Source organism: Mustela erminea, chromosome 8, assembly GCF_009829155.1.
Source record: "Mustela erminea isolate mMusErm1 chromosome 8, mMusErm1.Pri, whole genome shotgun sequence".
Lineage (NCBI taxonomy): Eukaryota > Metazoa > Chordata > Mammalia > Carnivora > Mustelidae > Mustela > Mustela erminea.
In genome coordinates, this window is record NC_045621.1 from 66,364,552 (window position 1) to 66,385,119 (window position 20,568).

Here is a 20,568-nt window from a genome sequence, read left to right on the forward strand (position 1 = left end):
TACTGTCCATCATATAGAATATTTTACTTTCTTGTTTATATTATAATTGAACCCATCGTTGTCATTAATATCTTCTTCCATAGTTAAGATAATCCATTTCATTCCCTTTAAGGTTTTTATAGGAATATTTAAAATGTTTAACTATATAACACATCTGGAATTTATTGTGGCCTGTGAGAATCCAAAAGCATATTGAGAAAAGTAAACAATTTAGAATTTTTTAAAACTAACTGGAGTCCAGCAGCACTAACTTATGACAAGTCACTCAACCTCTTAAGACCCTGTGCTCTCTACTAGACTGAAGATAGGGACCTTGTCTTATTTTCCTTTTTTCCCCCACAATAAAAAATATTTATAATTTTGTAAATTATAAAATTTATATATTTATATTACATACAGGATAAATTTTATAAGGTCTATATTCAAGTTATACTTTTTGCATCTTACTATGAAATTGTTCCAACAGCATTTATTAAATAATGATTCATTTCCTAAATATTTATTTGGTTGCTTATTATTGATCACATATCAGTGGTACTCATATTCTTCCAATGGCAAAATGCTTCGAAGTTATGGCACTCTGTAAAACATCATGAAACATGGAGATATTTAAGCTACAATAATGAAAATTAAAACTTGATGCTAAATCAGACACTAACTTACCTTAGATTGTAGTATAGTATAGATGCCATCAGAAACCAACCGTCGTTTGTTTTTTTTTTAATTTGTGGGAGAAATGTTAAAATTGAGAAGATTCTACCCAATAACTTAATTCCTTCTAAGAATATGAAAAAACACCCACCCATGGAACAGCAAGTTCATCGAGAGCAAAAGTTGAAAACCACATCTTATATCAAGCATACCCAATTGAGAACATAAATAAAAGCTTCTGATCAAATGTAAACACTACATGAAGTCCAGCTGAACTGGGCTGAACTCCAGCTGAACTCAGAAACTATTAAGATCAGCCTTTTGAGTTTCCAAGGTTGGAATTCCCATAATATTAGGAAGTCTAAGGGAAAATAGATGTCAGATCTCCAGTGTGTGTTCACCCCAGCAACCTTACCTCCAGGCACTTCTCTTCATTAATCTATAAATCAGAGGAGGTGACACAAGGGACTTTGTGTCCTACCATATCACAGTTTATGGACTTCACAAAGCAAGCAGGAGGTAGGTATGTTGGAAATATCAGAAAGAACCGATTTCCATCCTGGATTCCTTCTACTCTGAGGACAACAGCAGCATGAGAGCTAGAGTCCGGCCTTCTGCACAGACTTCCTGAAGATATGGACAGGGATACCTTTAAAGGCTACTGGAGCCCTCTGCAAGCAATGCGTCATTGTGCTATGCTAAATAATATGTTTTCATGGAGCTTACTTTTACTTACACCTTAGCTTACAAGAAAAGTTTCTTGTTAAGAAAAACAATATGCTGTAGTTTTAAAAAGAACACTTCTAGAACAGGAGATATGAATCTAGGGTTGTGTCCTCATTCTACCACTTCATCTGGAATGAGTCATTCAACATTTGTGCGCCTCAGTTTTCTTTAAAAAAAAAAAAAATGCGTGTTTAGAATAAATGGTTGCTAAAGTCCTGCATGGTTCTAATCGCCTTGTTCAAGATAGATATGTTCCTGTTCGAGAAAAGTGCAAATGCAAAACTTCATACTTAGGAAACTGCTGATTTGCTCTTCATAATGCCCCTTGCTGAGTCATTCTTCACTTAGAAAATTCCCCCAGAATTTCCCTAAATAGTAGGAACCTCTAGTGAAGTCAAGCTATAGTTCCAAGTACAAATCTCCAACTCCACTTTATGAATATGATATACACTTGGTAGAAGAAAGTTATATCTCTTCTCTAGACTGTCACATTTGTGAACAATATCCTGTGACAGCTCTGGGGCATGCGTGTGTGTGTGTGCGCGCGCGCAAGCGCGTATGTTGGCAAGAAGTTAGAGCTGCTAAATCCTGATTCAGATATAGTGTGAAAAGGACAGCAGATTCCACGAAAATCATCTGCTTGGAAAGGAAATAAATCATGACTTCATTGGACACGTGGTTTGATTTTTATTTTTTAAAGATTTTATTCATTTATCTGACACAGAGAGAGAGATCACAAGTAGGCAGAGAGGCAGGCAGAGAGAGAGGGGGAAGCAGGCTCCCTGCTGAGCAGAGAGCCCAATGAGGGGCTTGATCCAGGACCCTGAGATCATGACCCAAGCCAAAAGGCAGAGGCTTAACCCACTGAGCCACCAAGGTGCCCCTGGACACTTAGTTCTTAATCTTCAGTTCACTCTTGGTCCAGGGTTCTGAAATCAGGGCTAACACAGAGAGACTTCTCTGTGAAGCCATGCAATTATCTTTTCCCCTTCTCCTTTCCACTGTATTTCCAGAGATTGCACGGATCAATGGTACTGTTCAAAGCATTTCAGTAAATACTGGTTCAAGCCATTTTCCCTCCAAAATGTATCCCACTGAAAGGTTTGCTTCTCATCTACCCAGGAGTGTGTGTGCTCCAGATGTCTTTGAACCCTCAATGTAGGATGTGGTACAAACTATCCCAGATTGCTTTCGTTGTCCTGAGTTATCGCACTAAGCTACCACTCCACACTCTACAAAGGCTGACCACCAACCTCTGCTTCACCAGCATGGACGAACCCAGTTTGCTTTCTGTCACTCTTGACGGCTGATTTGGATAAGAGCGACGAAGGCAAAGTTATAGTGGTCCTTGTTTAGCCTTAGCAGTTCCTGTGTGTGCATATGTGTCTTAGCATGACATTTCTGCCAATATTAGCAGAACTCCAACATACCTGTTAAAACGGGACATGGTTTCCTCTAAGTGCATCTACTGTGAAGAGCAGTTTTTTACCTGATTTTCCCAACACCTTGGATGGTTTACAGTGAAGTTTTGCTGTCTTGCTGCAGTTTCAGAAAACGGTCTTATACAGAAGCAGCGAACACCTCGCCGAAGATGTCAGCAGCCCAAAATGTTGAGTAGCCCTGAGGACACCATGTACTATAACCAGTTAAATGTGAGTTCAAAGTGGTCATAAAGCTGTTTCACTGGCTTTGTTTCCAGTTAATAATTCTGTTATTAATACCTGTTCCAGCCCCTCCAGCCCCACCCCCACTCTCTTATGCTCTCTTCTTGAACATGTGCTTAGGCTCTTTATCTGTTGCTTTCATGTCAGGATGTCTGCCTTCACGGTGAATAATTGATGTGGTTTATCAAAGACGAGCAAGATGCATGCTTCATCAGGCTCACTTGAGCCCTTTGATCAAAAAAATTATGCTGTGACTTCTGATATTATCAGCATCTGCTTGCATTCAACACAAAATCACTTTGAATTAAAAATTAACGACTTGCTGCTTTGCTTTGACTGTGTGTTCTTGGCCCTCTCCACAGGGAACTCTAGAATATCAAGGGAGCAAGAGGAAGCCAAGAAAACTTGGGTAAATATCTGTCTTCTTAGTTCTAAGCAACTGTAAACAGAAGGGGTCCTTTGTGATATTACAGAAAATGCAAAACTTTTCAGAGAAGCTCCTAAAAATATGCAAATAGGGATATCACCCCTATTATTGACATTGAAAACTACTTTTCACAGTAGCAGCTTTATAAAACTTGAATCTATTCTGTCCGAAAAGGCTGAAATTGTCACCTAAAGGCAAATGTTATTTTTCACAATTATCGCAGGAAATTGTGGTTTCCCTCATAATTGCAGATGTAGCAGACTGTATAAGACTCTCCCACAAATAAGAGCATTCCATGCAATGCAAATATGCCAGTTCCCACATCACCCTACCCCTGGACCTTAAAGGTACACAAAGGGAAATCTCCCCCAGTGGTTAGAGGACTCTTCTGGTTTGTTAGTATCCCTATAGAGAATATAGTGACATAGGTAAGGTACCAGTTTGAGAACTGGAGGAGGACAGGAGGGAACTTTCTCTTCTAGAGGGAACCAAACAGGGACAGACAAGTCAATTCAGGCAGACAAACTGTAATTTGATCACAACTTCCAGATCCCACTAAATTGGGCCCATTATCGGCCTGTGACCCTGAGGTGAAATGCTTTGTGGATCAGACCTCAGTTCCTGTGTTTTGGGAGAGCCTGAGCTACCTACCCTAAGCTGTCCTTCCTTCCCATTGGGGGAACCCAATCCTGTTCTCATATGCAACTTCAGCGGCTGCAGTGATAACTGTACCCTTTGTCCTTTTTTTTCTGCTGAAAACTCTTTTCTTTGTTGCAGCCAAATCAAAGTGCTTGATGGAGAAGACGAATATTACAAATCTTTGTCACCTGTGGACTCTGTTCCTGAGGAAGATAACCCATCCTGCCCTTTCCTTTCTTCCTCACCCTCAAAAGGAGCATCTTCTGCTCAGCTCTGAGGTATACTTTCTGCCCCCCACCCAGTCTGTTCAGGGTAAGAACAATCATGGTAATTGACTGACTATCATTTAATAAGAAAGAGGTATGATGGGGCCAGCTTCTTTGGACACATAGTCTGGGTCTGAGCCTTGCCAAATAATTTTCAGATTCCTAACCATTTTCTCAAATCTCCACTGCCCTCCCCACATCTGCAGTGCAACCTGAACTGGGCAGTTTTTCCTTTTCTCATCTCATGGGTACCTGTGGGACACTGGACATCCTTCTAGACTACAGCAGTAAGCATCATTCGTGCCCTCAGCATCTAAGAGGATAATAAGCCAATCATGAATGCTGATGATATTCATTTTTCCTGCCACATCAGTCCATGCAAAATCTGCCCCTGTGAAAATCCAGGCCTCCCTTTTCACCTCACTTCTCCCCTGCACTCTCCACCTCCTCCGAGAGATGCTTCAGGCCTCTCTCCAGAGTCAGAATTCCACTGGAGCGTGTCCCCACTCAAGGTCTCCTAGGCCAGGATAATTTTTTGTGTTTAGGGGGAGAGGCCTAATCTTTATCTAAGGCTGATGAACCCCTCTCCTGCTAGTTATTATGCTGATAAAGACTTGACTCTTTACTTCCATCATCTTCGCAGTAAAAACAAAGGAGTTAGAGGGAAAGAAAATTTGGACCTGTCATAGTCTATGTCACATGGTTTAGTAAATTCCCATTCTCCGGTCAGTGGTGTCCATGAAGCTGTGAGTGATTTTCGGGAAAGGATCTTATCTTGTGCCTGTCTTTGTGGGCAGAGCCTAGGACAGTGCCTGGCACAGAATGGACATCTAGTAAGTGGCCTTACATGAATGGTGAGACTTCACTTAGTTACATATGTGACAGGAAAGTAGCTGTCAATTGTGCGTTCCTCATGATTAATCACTTTTCTTACACTGTAAGCTCTGATTTTTCACTCTAGGTTGGGCTAGTCCTATTATAGTAATGTTATACCATATATTATAATACTCAATATGATTCAATAAAACAAACATCTCTTGAGCAACCAGTCCATGCAAAACAATGTGTGAGATTGCTCTATGATGTAAAAACAAAAACAAAAACAAAAAAACCTACAAGACCTTTTCTCTAGAACAGATGTTCTTGGATTTTTTTTCTTTTTTCTTTTTCTTTCTTTCTTTTTTTTTTTTTTTTTTTTTGCTTTAAAATATTTGGCAGATCATACATGTAGGAGTACCCAGGTTTGGGGGAAAAAAATAAGTGGAAAAAATAGAAAAAATTGTTACCCAGAGTTACAGAGAGGACAATTTTAATACACATTTTACAAAGATAAAATACTGAAACGAGGCATCTAAAGATCTCAGAAATTATACTTTTAAAGAAAAAGAAATAGGAAAATCCAATTATCTAATAGTTAAACTTTACTTTTTAAAAAAGTGAGCCTTGATTTTTTTCCTCACATATTCACCCCAAAGGTAATGTTTATTAAGGTATACAAGTACAGCAGAAGAAACATAAATGAACTTCATTGTTTAAAAAATATGTAGTCTATGTAGCTTTTTAACATTATTTTAAGGTAAGTATTTTTGTTTTGGAGTATAGCATAGGTGTACCACATAGTGATTCGACAGTTCTGTGCCTCGTGCAGTGCTCACCACTCTAAGTGTAGTTCCCATCTCTCACCATACCGCATATTTGACAGTATTCCTTGTGCTTCGCTTTTCATCTCTGTGACTTAGTATTTAAAACAGGAAGTCTGCCCCCCCACCCCCGGGCAGCTCAGTCAGTTCAGCGTCTGACCCTTGATTTTGGCTCAGGTTAGAATCTCAGGGTTGTGAGACACTGGGCGTGGAGTCTGCTTAAAATTCTCTCCCTCTCCCTCTCCTCTCCTCCATCCATCAATCAACCAGCCAACCTATCGATCCATCTAGAGGTTTGTTATCTCCTAATCCTCTTCACCTATTTCACCCGTCCTGCCACCCCTCCCCTCTGGCAACTACCGTTTTTTCCCTATATTTTTTAGTCTGTTTCTGGTTTTTGTTTTCATGTTTGTTTGTCCATTTGTTCATCTATTTGTTTCTTAGATTCCATATGTAAATGAAATTATACAATATCTGTATTTCTCTGACTTACTTTACATAGCGTAATACCCCTATAGGTCCATCCATGTTGTCATAAAATGCCAAGATCTCATTTTTTTTTATGGGTGAGTAATATTCCATTACATATATATATATATATAATACACACACACATACATATACACAGTACTTCTTCTTTACCCATTCATCTATCAGTGGATTTATAGGTTGCTTCCATAGCCTGGCTATTATAAATAATGCTGCAATAGACATAGGGTTGCATAGATATTTTTGAATTGGTGTTTTCATTGTCTTTGAGTAAATGCCCAGTTGTGGAATTACTGGATCTTAGGATATATCTATTTTTAATTTTTTGAGGAACCTCCCTACTTCTTTCCACAGTGTTTGCACCAATTTATATGCTTAGCAACAGTGCACAAGGGTTCCGTTTGCTCCACATCCTTGCCAACTCTTGGTATTTCTTATCACACCATTATGACTGGTATGAGGTGATATTCCTTGTTTTGGAAGTTTTACTTTTATCACTGACTTGTCTACTTTTGATTTGCTAATATTAGCTGTTTTTCAAACTGTTGAGTAAAAGTGTTCCTAACTTCCCATTTGTCTGTGTACAATATAATAGTTATCTGCCTTGTTCCTAATTAAATATTTCCATAAATAAATTAAAAGGGAACACATAATTATAAAATTATAATTTAGAAGATCTGTAATAAATAGTCTTTGCCACAGCTCTTACTCCTAACAGTACTTTAGAAATGGGGTTCACTACCAGCTAGACCATCAACAGATTGTAGATGTTACTCTTGGACTAGTCATAATGCCACGAACTCAAGAAGCAGTTCTTAGATCAAGTATATGAGAATGATGCAACTTGGAATCTCAGAAATGTCCTATGAGCTTATTAAAGTAATATACATATGGCAAAACCAAAACAAAAATCAAAGAGTCCAGAAGGTTTATAATGGAAATCAATCTTCTTCTCCCTGTCCCTACCTTAGTCCCTCCCCACTGAAACAACCATGTCTTATTATTTCTAATTCTAATTCTTTGAATGGTTTCCATCATGTCTGTGAATAATTTACTTCCATCTTCTTGGTTTATCATTTTCAATAATATTTACTCTCCCCCTCTGTGAAAGGTGTGCGTTTATTTCAATTCTCCCTGCCCTTACTTCTTCCAGTGCTTATAATTTGATGCTTAAATTTTTGTTGATTACCTTTTAAACTTTAAATTATATAATTAAACACCTATTTTTGTATGTCATTGACTTTAGATAGTATCTCTGCAAGAATACCTGACATGAAGAAAACCAACAAGGTGAAAAATGCTGTCAAGACAAAATAACTGACCCTGGACAAAACAGAAATCATCCCGGGAATACCACAGTTTTTAAAAGCTTCATTGCAAAACCATTGGTGTTCATGTTATGAGCTGCTGATTTTTCTTCCATTTTGGTACATCTGCAGACATGCCTCCATCCACTTTAACTTACTTTATTTTTAAATGTCATGCAAATACAGAAAAAGGCACAAATCAGAAGACTCAACTCAATAAGTTATCAGAAAGTCGGTATCTACATAACTGCCCCTACAGTCAAGTTATCTGTGTAACCACTCCTACAGGCTGAAGGCTATTAGAAAGTATATATATAAACTATCTGTGGGTCCATTAGAACATTGTCAGCATACTAGAAGTCTCCCTTTATCCATTCCCAATCACCCACCTCTCCCAAAGGCAAGCATTCTCATGACTCAGGTATAAATACTTCCTTGGTTTTCTTTATAATTTTGCCATTTACACACATCCCTAAACACTATAGTTAAATTTGGCTTCTTATGTTATGTTAGGAGCTTTCTATAAATGGAATCACGTAGTATATAATCTTTTGGGTTTTGTTTCTTTTATTTGGTGTTATATTTGGTGTTATATAGATTCATCTATGTTGTGGAATATAAATGTAGCTCATTTATTTTCAAAACTATGTAGCATTCCAGTATATGAATACGGAGCAACTGACTTAGCCATTCTGCTTTTGATAGACAAATATGAATTATTTCCAATTTGGGGTTATTCTGGACATTGCTACTATTATTGTTGTATGTCTCTTGGTGTCTCTTTTCATGCATATCTGTTGGCTGTGTACCTAGGATTAAGATGGCAGAATTCTAAGGTACCCATATCTGCACTTCAGTAGGTAATACCAAACTGTTTTTCTAAGTGATTTTACCAATTCACAGTCACACCCGTGACATAAAAGAGCTTCCATTATTCTGTATTCTCCCCGATTCTTGTTATTTTCAGTCCTCATACGGACACTCCAATGAATATATATTAGAATTTCACTGTTGATTTCTAGCTTACGTATCTCTGATTAATAATGATATTGAGCACATTTTCATACTTCAGTGGCCATTTTAGATACCTTCTTTTGTGATATGCCTAGTTTAATTTTGGTTAACTATGTTTTTTCTTTTAATTTGAAGAAATGTATTATATGTTGTTAGTCATATGTGTTGCAAATATTTTCTCCACTAGGTCGTTTGTCCTTTCATTCCCTTAAGGTATCTTGTGCTAAAAAAAAAAAAAAAAAAAAAAAAAGTGTTGTAATGTTAACATAATACAACTTAATCAGTCTTTTCCTGTTTGATTACTACTTTCTTATAGCCTATTAAGAAATCTTGTCCAGCCCCAAGGTCATAGAAGTATTTACCTTTAGGATTTTCTGGAAGCATTATTGTCTTGCCTTTCACATTTAGATCTTCAGCTCACCCAGAATCAATTTTGTGAATACTGTGTGGTGAGGACAAATTTTCATGTTTTCTAATAATGGATATTCAGCTGTCAAAGGCCCATTTAATGAAAAGTACATCTCTTTTCTACTGCTCTAAAATAGTATCATTTACATAAATCAGGTAATCATGGATCTGTTCTCAGATTCTCTATTCTGTTCTGTTGACCTTTTATCCTTGCTGTAAATCCTATACTTGCAAAATAGGCTTTGGTATAAGACAGAGCAAGTCTTCTAACATGGTTTATCTTTTATAGGAGAACCTTGATTAGTTTGGGCTCTTTGCATATTTTAGATTCAAATAGTCAACTTACGGAAAAAAAGAACTATTGGTATTTCTTTGGAATTATCTTGAGTCTGTAAGTCAATTTGGAAGGAATTGTCATGTCTACAAGATTGAATTTTCCAAACTATAAGCATGGTATATCCTTCTATTTATTTAGTTATTCCTTCTCTTCCCTTAATAATGACAAATAATTTTATCTGTGAAATCTTACACATAGTTTGTTAGTTTTATCCATATGTACCATATATAATTTTATAGTATTTAGAAGTGTTTTTTAAGTTTTTTAACTGTTGGTTGTCTGCTCTAGATTAAATGTCTATGTCCCCCCAAAATTCATATGCTTAAATCTAATTTCCAATGTGATGGTATTTGTTGGTGGGGTCTTTGGGACGTAAGTAAGTCATGAGAGTACAGCTTTCATGAATGGGATCAGTATCCTTTTAAAGAGACCCCAGAGACCAGGTTTGCCTCCACCACATGAGGACACAGCGAAAAGATGCCTATCTATGAACCAGCAAGCAGATGCTCACGAGACACCAAATCTACTGGTACCTTGATCTTGGACTTCCCAGACCTCCAGAACTGTAAGAGATAAATTTCTGTTGTTTAAGCCACCCAGTCTATAGTATTCTGTTATGACAGCCCAAATAGACTAAGACATTGCCATTATGTGAAAGTGCAATGGATATTTTGTATTTGAGATCCATCAACTTTGCTAAGTCATTAATTCCAATAATGTAGCTAGATATTTTTGGATTTTCTACATAGTTTTACCTCCTGCAAATAACTATAGACATTTTCTTCCTTTTTCATACTTCATACTTCCTTTATACCTTAGTTGTTTTTTTTTCCTTGACCTACTGTCTGTTTTATAATGTTTTTGCTGCATTATAAACCACCCCAAATTATTTCTTACAAGTCTGTGGTTGGATGACTATATCTGCTGATTTGAACTAGTCTTGCCAGGATCCATTTGTGCATCTGTGGTTAGCTGCAGTTCAACTAAGCGCCTTTGCTGATGTTGGCTGGGTTTCTTACATATCTAGGGCCACAGCAAGACAGCTTGGCCACCTTAGTTCTATTCAACATGATTTCATCCTCCAGTTTGTTATTATCCCCAGGGGCAGTGCCAGAGTCTCTGAAAAACAAAGGGAGGAGAGGGAGAGTGAGAAAAATATCTCTTGAGGCTCAGAGATGGCACATTGTCAATTTAACCATATTCTTTTAACCAAAGCAAAATACAAAGCCAGCTCAGATTCAAGAAGGGCTTCAGAGTCCCATTACATTGCAAAGGGTGTGGATACAAGGAAAAGTAGAGAATTGGAGTCTTTTTTTATTTTTCCCCTTTATTCAAAATACCAGACTGATCTGGCTAAGTTTTTCAGTACAAGGTTGGTTAGGAGAGCTAATAGTAAGTACTCTTGTCTTTTTTGCAATCTCGAAGAGGGAAAGCATTCAGTATTTTATCATTAATTATAGTATTTGCTGTCCCTTTCTATTCTCAAGGGGATTCCCCCTTATAAGTGGATGTTCTATTTTATCACATGCTTATTTTTTGTTTTTAAATAATTCTGTGATTTTACTCCTATATTTTGTTAATGTTATGGTTGATAGGTTCATATGGTTCTTAATGTTAAGGTTATTCTGATTTTCTAATATAAAAGCAGCTTTGTATCCTTGCAATACATATGACTCTATCATGTTGTATTGTCCTTTTATATTTTGCTGTATTTGATTTGTTAATTTTTTAAAAAATTATATCTGTGCCCATGATGAAATTAACATGTAAATTCTTAATTCTCATAATATGCCTACTTGCTTTTCTCTGGAAGATTTTGTGTAAGAATGACATTAGCTCTTTCTTAAAATTGTTTTGATTCACTACAGGAGCTTTATGAAGGAAAATTTTAATTATAGATTAAATTTCTTTAATAACTTATGACTACTCATATCTTCTACTTCTTCCTGTGTCAGTTTTGTTAGGTTTTCATTTTCTAGAAATTTGTCTGGTTTTCTACATTGTCAAATTTGGTTAGAATTATTCAAAAAAAGTCTATAGATATTTTTAATATTGTAGAATCTATAGTCAGGTCCCCTTCCTTCTTTTGTAATGGTGATGATTTACAATTTCCTTTTCCTTAATTATTCTTGCCAGATCTGCCAATTTTATTAGTGTTTTAATGAAAATAACTTTTGATTTTACTTATTTTTTTTTTATTACCAATTTGTTTCCTACTTCACTAACTTTTGTTCTTAGACTTATTATATTTCTGCTTTGGTAAAAATGGCTGTTATTTTTTCTGGTTTTTTGGAATCTTAACTTTTCTAATATATTTATTTAGGCTATAATTTTCCCTCTAAGTATGGAATTAGCAGCAAATGGAAGCGTTTTATTATCATTTAGTTATGATTTCTTTTTTAACTCATAAGATTTTCAGAAGTTTATTAATTTCTAAACATACAAGGATTTTCTCCTATACTTTTCTTAATTGGGTTCTAGCTTAATAATTCTTATGGCCAGAGAACAAATTTAGTATTACTTCAAGACTTTGACATTTATTGAGATTTTATGACTCAGCATATGATTTTTTTGGTAAAACTTTCACAAATATTCCACATATACTAGAAATAAGGTATATTCTGTAGTCTTCTATATATGCACAATGGGTCCAGTTTGTTAACTCTCATCTTTTCAATGCTCACTTATTTTTCTTTTACTGTTTTTTCTATCAGTTAAGAGATGTATGTTAAAATATCCCACTATGATTATGAATTTGTCTATTTCTTCACTTAGGTGTTTTTATTTTGTTTGTTTTTTTGGTGTGGTTTTTTTTGTTTTGTTTTGTTTTTTACTTATTTATGACAAAGAGAGATAGCAAGAGAGGGAACACAAATACAAGGGTGGTGGAGTGGGACAAGCAGGCTCCCTGCTGAGCAGGGAGCCCAATATGGGGCTCAATCCCAGGATTTCGGGGTCATGACCTGAGCAGAAGGCAGACGCTTAATGACTGAGCCACCCAGCTGCCCCCTCTCCATTTAGTTTTGGCAATTTTTTTCTCTATGTATTTTAAATCTATATTATTAGGTACATATACATAATTTTACCTTTTATTTTTTTGACTACCCAAGAAATTAGAGTATGCTTGCATCCTTGACTTAACCAAAATCTAATATTACTTGTACATTTTTACCCTCTTCTTGGACAATTCAAGAATTCAAGGACTTTAAAACACTACCAAAATCTCTATCTATGTTACATATTCCTCCTTGATTATATTGCCCCTATTGTGGTATATTGTTTTTAAGTAGGCCCTATGGTCAACATGGGACTCGAACTCACAACTCCAAAATCAAGAGTTACATGCTCTACCAACTGAGCTGTCCAGGTGCCCCTATTGTGGTGTGTTTTAATTTTATATATATTTTAAATCCTGCAAGATCTTATTATTGTTTTCATTGCTCTTCATTTCTTCCATATCCACATCTCAGACCTTTATTCTGAGGTCCATTTCATTCTGCCTAAAGAGCACCATTAGTGTTTCCCTTACTGTGAGTTGGCTGCTATAAGTTTTTGTTTAACTAAGAAATGTTTTAATTGCATCTTAATTCTTGAAGAATTTTTTTTTAAAGATTTTATTTATTTATTTGACAGAGAGAGATCACAAGTAGGCAGAGAGGCAGGTAGAGAGAGAAGAAGGAGGAAGCAGGCTCCCTGCCGAGCAGAGAGCCCGATGTGGGGCTCGATCTCAGGACCTTGAGATCATGACCTGAGCCGAAGGCTGAGGCTTTAACCCACTGAGCCACCCAGGCACCCCGGGAACATAGGTTTTTAAGACTCTAACTTTTGTCCCCTTGGCTTCCCCCTGCTGCTCAGCCTCACAGCTTCTTAGTTGTCTCTTTAGAATTGGCAAATGCCTCCAAGAAAAGTTCCCCCCAATGCCAAGCCCTTCTCTCAGAACTTCTGTTTTTTTCTCGACCTTAATTTGATATTTTTTCATTCTCTTGCTAGCTTTTCAGTGCCTTAAATCCTAGTGTATTTTAAATTTTGTCCTAATTTACTATTTGGCTCAAGGAGAGTACAGTTTGAACTACCTAGTCCTTTATTACGGCAACCAGGTGACTTCTTCTACCTATTTTTCATCTTCCAGAAATATATTGAAATCTCTCTTCCCTTGATCATTCTCTTTTCTATTCTCATCATCATTGTGAGTTTATTCTTCTTAGTTCTACCTTACTGCCATTTAAATGAGATCTCAGGAAATAGGAGATATAAATGTGTGCACGCTATATCTGCCTTGCTGTCACCTATCCTATTTAATAATAATTAAAATTATTATTAATTGAGTCATATACAAATATTAGTATTTAAACTATTATTCTTATAATCAATTATTGAGAAATAATTCACATACCATAAAACTCACCCTTTTAAAGTATACAATTTAGTATATTTGAACTATTATTAATAATGAATTATTAGTTTCACACAATTAAATTCCAGACAGTACTGTTTTTTTTGTTTTGTTTTGTTTTGTTTTTTAAGATTTTATTTATTTATTTGACAGACAGAGATCACAAGTAGGCAGAGAGGCAGGCAGAGAGAGAGGAGGAAGCAGGCTCCCTGCTGAGCAAAGAGCCCGATGTGGGGCTCTATCCCAGGACCCTGAGATCATGACCTGAGCCGAAGGCAGAGGCTTAACCCACTGAGCCACCCAGGCACCCCCCAGATAGTACTGTTTTAAGACACTATTGTTGAGCTGATGTAGGAGTTTATAATATAGAAGAGGAGATATGACACATATACAGATATTTACAGTAGGAAATGGCAGAGTAAGAGCAGAGAGGAAGCATAAAGAAATGTTTCCTAAAGGAATCAGCATTTAACCCAAATCTTGAATAGATTTGGTAGAGCAGAGATGGGCAAAGGCAGAATAAACCGGCATCCCATAAAGTAAAACACAAGGGTAGCTGCTAGCCCTTGATGCAAATTAGCAAAAAAAAAAAAAAAAAAAAAAAAAAAAAGTCCTTCTCCACCCCCATTCTAAGCGTCTTTATAGAAATAGAACAACCAAGTGTCCTGGAAGAGCCTAGTCAGCCTGAGGCATCAAGAAAATTCCGGTCCTGTTCTGGTTTGACGGAGCATAGAAAGTAAATAAGAGGTAAAACTGTGGAAGTTGTTTATGGAGGAATTTGAATACTGTGCTAAGGAGTTTGTACTCTATTTACTGGGCAACAAGAAACCACTGGGGACTGTGTTCCAAGGAATGCCACGAACAGCTGGAATCTGGAAGGAGCTTGTTGGCAGTATTGCAAAGGAGCACGACGTGAGAGGCGAGGAGATCAGTTGGAAGACTTATGGGGTGGCAGTTCAGCCAAAGGTATTAAAGACCAAAGCTAGAATGACGGAAGGAGAATAAAAGAAGTGTGAAACCAGTACATCCTGTATAAATACCATTTGCAGATTGGGTAGTAAGGACTGGGGAAGTAATGGGTGGAGGAAAGATAAAGATGATTCCTTGCAGAAGAAATAAGTTGAAATCTGAAACTTATCTGCAATTTATCAGCTGGGTGACTGGGACAGTCACTTTAGTTTCCTGTGGCAGCTGGCTAATTTTCCAGAAGCTCAGTGGTTAAAAAGGAGGAAAGAGGAAGAAAGGTGATTCAAGGGGGGGGTTACAGGATTGGTCAGATTTGTAGGATGCAAACAGGCTGAGGAAAAGGGTAAGGACTAAGGTTTACACTGAAGATGGGTAATAGTAATTTTTTTATGTTAATGGAGTAGCTGAGATTCAAAGTTAAATAAAAATCGTGTAATAACTGGACTTCAGGTACATGTTAATCATTAAAAGAGTTTGAAAGGTGGTTTTCTCAGAGCTGTGTTTGTTGGTTTTTCACACTGCCAATGTTGATTCCTGAGACTTTGTAATGTATTTATTGTCAGTTCCCGATGACAGTTAAAATAACCTTCAAGAGAAAGGGACTGTTATATCATATATATTAACTTACATATATTTCAAAGTTCAGAGAGTATTCCTAAAAAAAAATGTTTGGGGATTCCTTTTTTTTTTTTTTAAACATATCATGCTCTTTTTCTATGTAGGTGTTATTTAATTACATTAATGTTCATCCTAAGACAAATTTTTGTGAAGTAGAAGTTTTAGAGAGATGCTGAGATGTTTCCTCTTAAATATTTTCTTTGTATCCATGACTCATTCACAAGACCACATTTAATCACACCCAGTGGTTTGAATCATTTGATCCATTGATGATCTCTCCGTAAGGTCATGGACTGGTTATTGATCAGGTTAATTGGTTGAATGACTAACCCAGTCATCAGTTCAGACTGCATCTATGCGTAAACACCAGTTTGGCAATTTAACTGAAGTGCCCAGCCAAATCTTATTTTCGGTATACTCAGCTTCTGATAAAGGAAGAGAAGGATTTTGTGCATTTATACATGTCATCGAGGAACCAGTGACAACTTATGAATAAAATGAGAAGTTGGGAAGAGCCTATGCTTATTAGTTAGTTGGGTAATGTTTCCCACTTAAGTGAAGCTCTGGTATTTACTGTTCTCCAAACCAGCCCCTTGACCGATGATAGCAAAGAATGCTAATCTTCTGAGTCACACAGAATTTTTTAAGTAGGCCCCATGCCCAGTGTGGAGCCCAGTGCAGGACTTGAACTCATGACCCTGAGATCAAGACCTGAGTTGAGATGAGGAGTCATATACTCAGCCAACTGAGCCATCCAGGTGCCCCCAGAATGTTTTCTTCATTCACGCTCTCTTGTAGCTTTACTGGGCCATGTGTCATTCAAAATAAAAGGAGAGGAACAAAACCAAAGCAAACAACAAAAGGCTTATTGCCACTCCCATTACAATGCTAAAAGCAAAGAAAATGTTTCTACCAATTAACCTTCCCTTGTTAACACTGGATGGTTGGCAGTCACTTGCCACATCAGTCCAGGGTCATAAAAATGACATGTCACTGCTCTGTACACCTGAACATTCTACTTTAGAACAATAAGAAGACTTAGAAAATACTAGGCCAACCCCACTCTTTTTACAGATGACAGAGCAGACAACCAGTGACTTACCCAGGGGTCACACTGTGAGTCAGTAACAGAGTAAAGACAAAAATCTAGGTTAGTTTATTCTACATTCTGGAGTCTCTGTACCAAACTATCCAGCTTCCCAGTGATGTCATATAATCTAGGACCAGCCCCATTTATACACAGGTTAATTGGTTCTAAGCAGATAATTTGCTTAGAAAAGAGATTTTGACTTTCTTGCCAAAAATATTTTTCTAATTCTCCCAATGGAAGACGCTTGATGCCAGCCCTTTATTTCAATAATAAAGCCATTATTGAAATAAAAAAACATTTGACACATTTATTTATTTATTATCTCCTTTTTTTTTTTTTTTTTAAGAGTGGTGGGCCAAGGAGCAAAGGGAGATGGAAAGAGAGATTCCATGCCCAGTGCAGAGCCCAATGGGGGGCTCGATCTCACAATCCTGAGATCATGACCTGAGCCAAAATCGAGTCAGACACTTAACGAACTGAGCCACTCAGGCCCCTCTTGATGCATTTATTTAATGCAGTTTCACTGGCATTCTCTCCTATAGTCTTCACACCAGCTATGCTAAGTAGGTAAAAGGCATAAATGGGAAGCTCAGGAAGGTTATGTTACCTGACATGGTCAGAGAGCCTGTAGGGGGGAGCAATACGCAAACCCAGCCGTGTCAGAGTCCCAAACCAGACTCCTTCCAGGAGCCAAGCATCCTGTGTTTTTCACTGTCCTTCAAGGAATGCTATCAGTTCAATGACAGTCTGCCCAGGGTAACAGTAACCAAAATGCAGTTCAATATAGAATAATGCCGAGGATTCCATCGGATTTTTATCTGAGAACAATATAATGGACACACTTGAGTAGTTATTATACGTCAAGTCCTGTGTTGATTCCTCTCGCTCCATTCAACCTTCACATTAACCTATTAGATAGATATAGGCTGTCATTGTCATTATGCCATTTTGACAGGAAAGTTTCAGTGACATGCCCAAGACCCTGCAGTGTGGTGTCACTGGGATGTGAGCCCAGACAGTGTGACTTTGGAGTGTCCCTTAATCCCTACTCCATGCTGCCAGGTAAAACCCGCAACCTCAGGAAGAGTCCTGCAGAGAGGGTCAAGTGGCGGCTCCGTCAAGAACATTGACTAGATTACCAAAGGCTCTATGAAAGCCAAGTTGAGAAGAAACTTGAACCAACTGTTGGTTTATAAAACAGGAAATTATTGAAGTTCTTGAGGCAATGCAGAATAACCTTGCTGGGGATTTCCAGAGAAATTCCTGATTTCTTGGTGACAGTTAACAAGACAGTGACAAAAATGGTGGTGAGCTTTCTATGTGGAAACCAACCTGCACCGTCTTCTATCCCAAAGAATGCAAAAAACTATTGTCGCAATTTACACTTTTGTGTAATGGGTTTCTCAAATGAGTTCGCTTCTGAGAGCTGACCCTGAAGCAGTGCACTAGGAAAAATAAGTTTGCTGGGGACCGATGGGCAGTAAGAAGTCAGGGGCAAGTTGTGCAGAGGCAGCTATAGGCATGGAGCTTCAACAGTGCCCACAGGCAACGTGAAGCTGAAAGGAAAACTGGGAAACTCTGAAGAAAACTCCACTGGCTCTCAATTCTGACTGTCGTTCCAACTGTAAAAACCTAAACTAAAAGACCCAGTCCAATATCCAACTGACATAGTAATATAGCTCTAAACACATACTGTCTCTCTTTTTAAGTCTTTCATTGAAAATAGCATGTTATTCCTATGTCACATTAATTTTCGGTTAAGTCAATTCTGCTTTCATTCACAGAACATTCAGACTGAAAAAAATCAATACACCTCATCAGCCTTTCTCCTCAGCTATTGAGGGTTTAATTCCAGGGAGAAAAATAAATAACACCAAATTTCTCAACTACTGAAGTGCAGAAATTTTTCCTAATCTTGGCCATCCAGGGAAATGGTATTTCTCAAGGCTAAATTTTGATAGGCTGTAGCCTATGGATCACTTCTGGCCCACAACCTCCTTTTATGGATAAAGTTTTATTGGAGCACACACACACCCATTTGTTTACATATTGTCCATGGCTGCTTTCACACCACAATGGCAGGCCCCCAAAGCCTAAACTCTTCACTATCTAGCCCTTTACAGAAGTTTGCCAATGTCTGCTCTAGACTGTTACCTAGAGAACTGGGGGGAAAACTTTTTTCTAGCCACTTTCCAACCATTCTGAGAGTTACTGAAAAGGTTTAGCCTCATGAAAAATCCTTGGACAAGAAGCCTAGTAATACGGTTCTATTGCCTTTTTCTTTTTTTCTTAAGTTGCATGATTAATACTATACTATACAAATAGGCCTATGGGGTATGAGTTCATGATGTAATCCTATCTAAGGAACCACGTATTATCAATAACTGTGAGCAGAAGGAAGGCTGTATGGAATGCTTAACAGATCACCAACAACCCTTCAGAAAAAAAAGGGGGGGTGGGGAGAAACAAGGTTGAAGGGGCTGGAAAGAGAAAGAGCAGAGAGATTCCTTTCAAAGCTGTAGTTCCCTCACCTGTCGAGTTAGGACATTAGGCTTTTCTCTAGAGCCTACACCTGGGTTTCCAAGGACCCTCAGTCATTAACGTCCTTGGCTTTTCCTGAACCATCACAAAATCCCAAGACATCATGTCCTGAAACCCAGCACCCTGCATTCACTCCCAGATTTGGATGTGTTATTGAACGGCACTGTCAACAATCATCAAACCACTGAAGTGTCCATTCAGGATGCTAGATCTCTCCAGCCACTTATGTGTAATATGTCTGAGTGATTTTAATTGCTAGCAAATCTACATCTCTTCACCAATACTAATACATAAGCTTAATGTGACAAGATACTGTTCTTAACAACTAACTGCAAGCTAACCTATCCATTTGGGGTCAAGTTAAGAGCATCAAATAATTGGGCATGCAACTGGGTAGTTATAGATTCTTGACAATCATGGTAATGATATGACCAAAGTAATGATATGACCAAAGAGCTCAATTGAGATTGAAAATTTGTCATAGGTCTCTGAAGAAGTGTAGTAGGAATTATCTGTGTATCTCTTATGTCTAGTATTATGTAGCCGGAAACAAGGCTTGAGTTTATCTTAAAATGTATTCATTTATTCAGCAAATGTGTGTTAAATGACTACTCTAGGGATGCCGGGGTGGCTTAGTTGGTTGAGCGTTGAATTCTTGATTTTGGATTGGGTGTGATCTTGGGATTGTGGGATCGAGCCCATCATTAGGCTCCACACTCAGCACAGAATCTGCTTGTCCCTCTCCCTCCGCTCCTCGCCCTGCACACACACATACATACTCTCTCTCTCAAATAAATACATAAATCTTTCAAAAATATTACAAAATAAATAACTACTCTATGCCAGGAATTGAACTCACACCTCCAACTATGCAACTACACTCTATGTGAAACCCTTATATTATTCTGAGTTTCTCTTGTTTCCATGTTCTTGTTAAAATAAGCCACACTAAGCAAGTTCTGTGATTTTTCTGCTAAATACAGAGCTGTCCTCTTGAGATTTTCACATAAAGATCACAGGGGGGAAATCACTTCCTACAAGGACATCAGTGGCATTATTCATTTTCATCTAATAGCCTTAGCTTCAGGGGCTCAGAATTTTCACAACATATTTAAACAATACTTCAGTGATAGTGCCCCCTTTTCCCATCCCATTGATACCTGGAAAGGAAGGCTGCTTGTTTAGCTTCAGGATATGTTTGAAACATCCATGAGAATAAAAGAAAGGGATGAGGTTGGGGTCACAGGAACTTAGTTGTTTCCTTTACCTCCAGAGAGCAGAGAGAAGTGAGAGCCACTTTTCCTTCTTCAGAAATAAAAGAGAGGTCAGAGGAGGTTCTTGGGGCCTAACCCAATCCAGGCGAAGTAAGAATAATGAGTGCAAACCCAGTGC

The 20,568-nt window shown here is 37.7% G+C and overlaps 1 protein-coding gene across 1 annotated transcript in view; it reads left to right on the forward strand.

The window, feature by feature from the left end:
* The window catches only part of MYO3B (myosin IIIB), a 296,489-nt gene extending 288,411 nt beyond the window's left edge, over positions 1-8,078 (forward strand). Inside the window, exons 25-28 of the mRNA XM_032354332.1 lie at positions 2,929-3,029; positions 3,404-3,450; positions 4,246-4,419; positions 7,749-8,078. Coding sequence (XP_032210223.1) covers positions 2,929-3,029; positions 3,404-3,450; positions 4,246-4,384 — 287 coding nt within the window. The 3' untranslated portion in view covers positions 4,385-4,419; positions 7,749-8,078. The remainder of the gene's footprint in view (positions 1-2,928; positions 3,030-3,403; positions 3,451-4,245; positions 4,420-7,748) is intronic.
* The last annotated feature ends 12,490 nt before the right edge of the window (positions 8,079-20,568 follow it).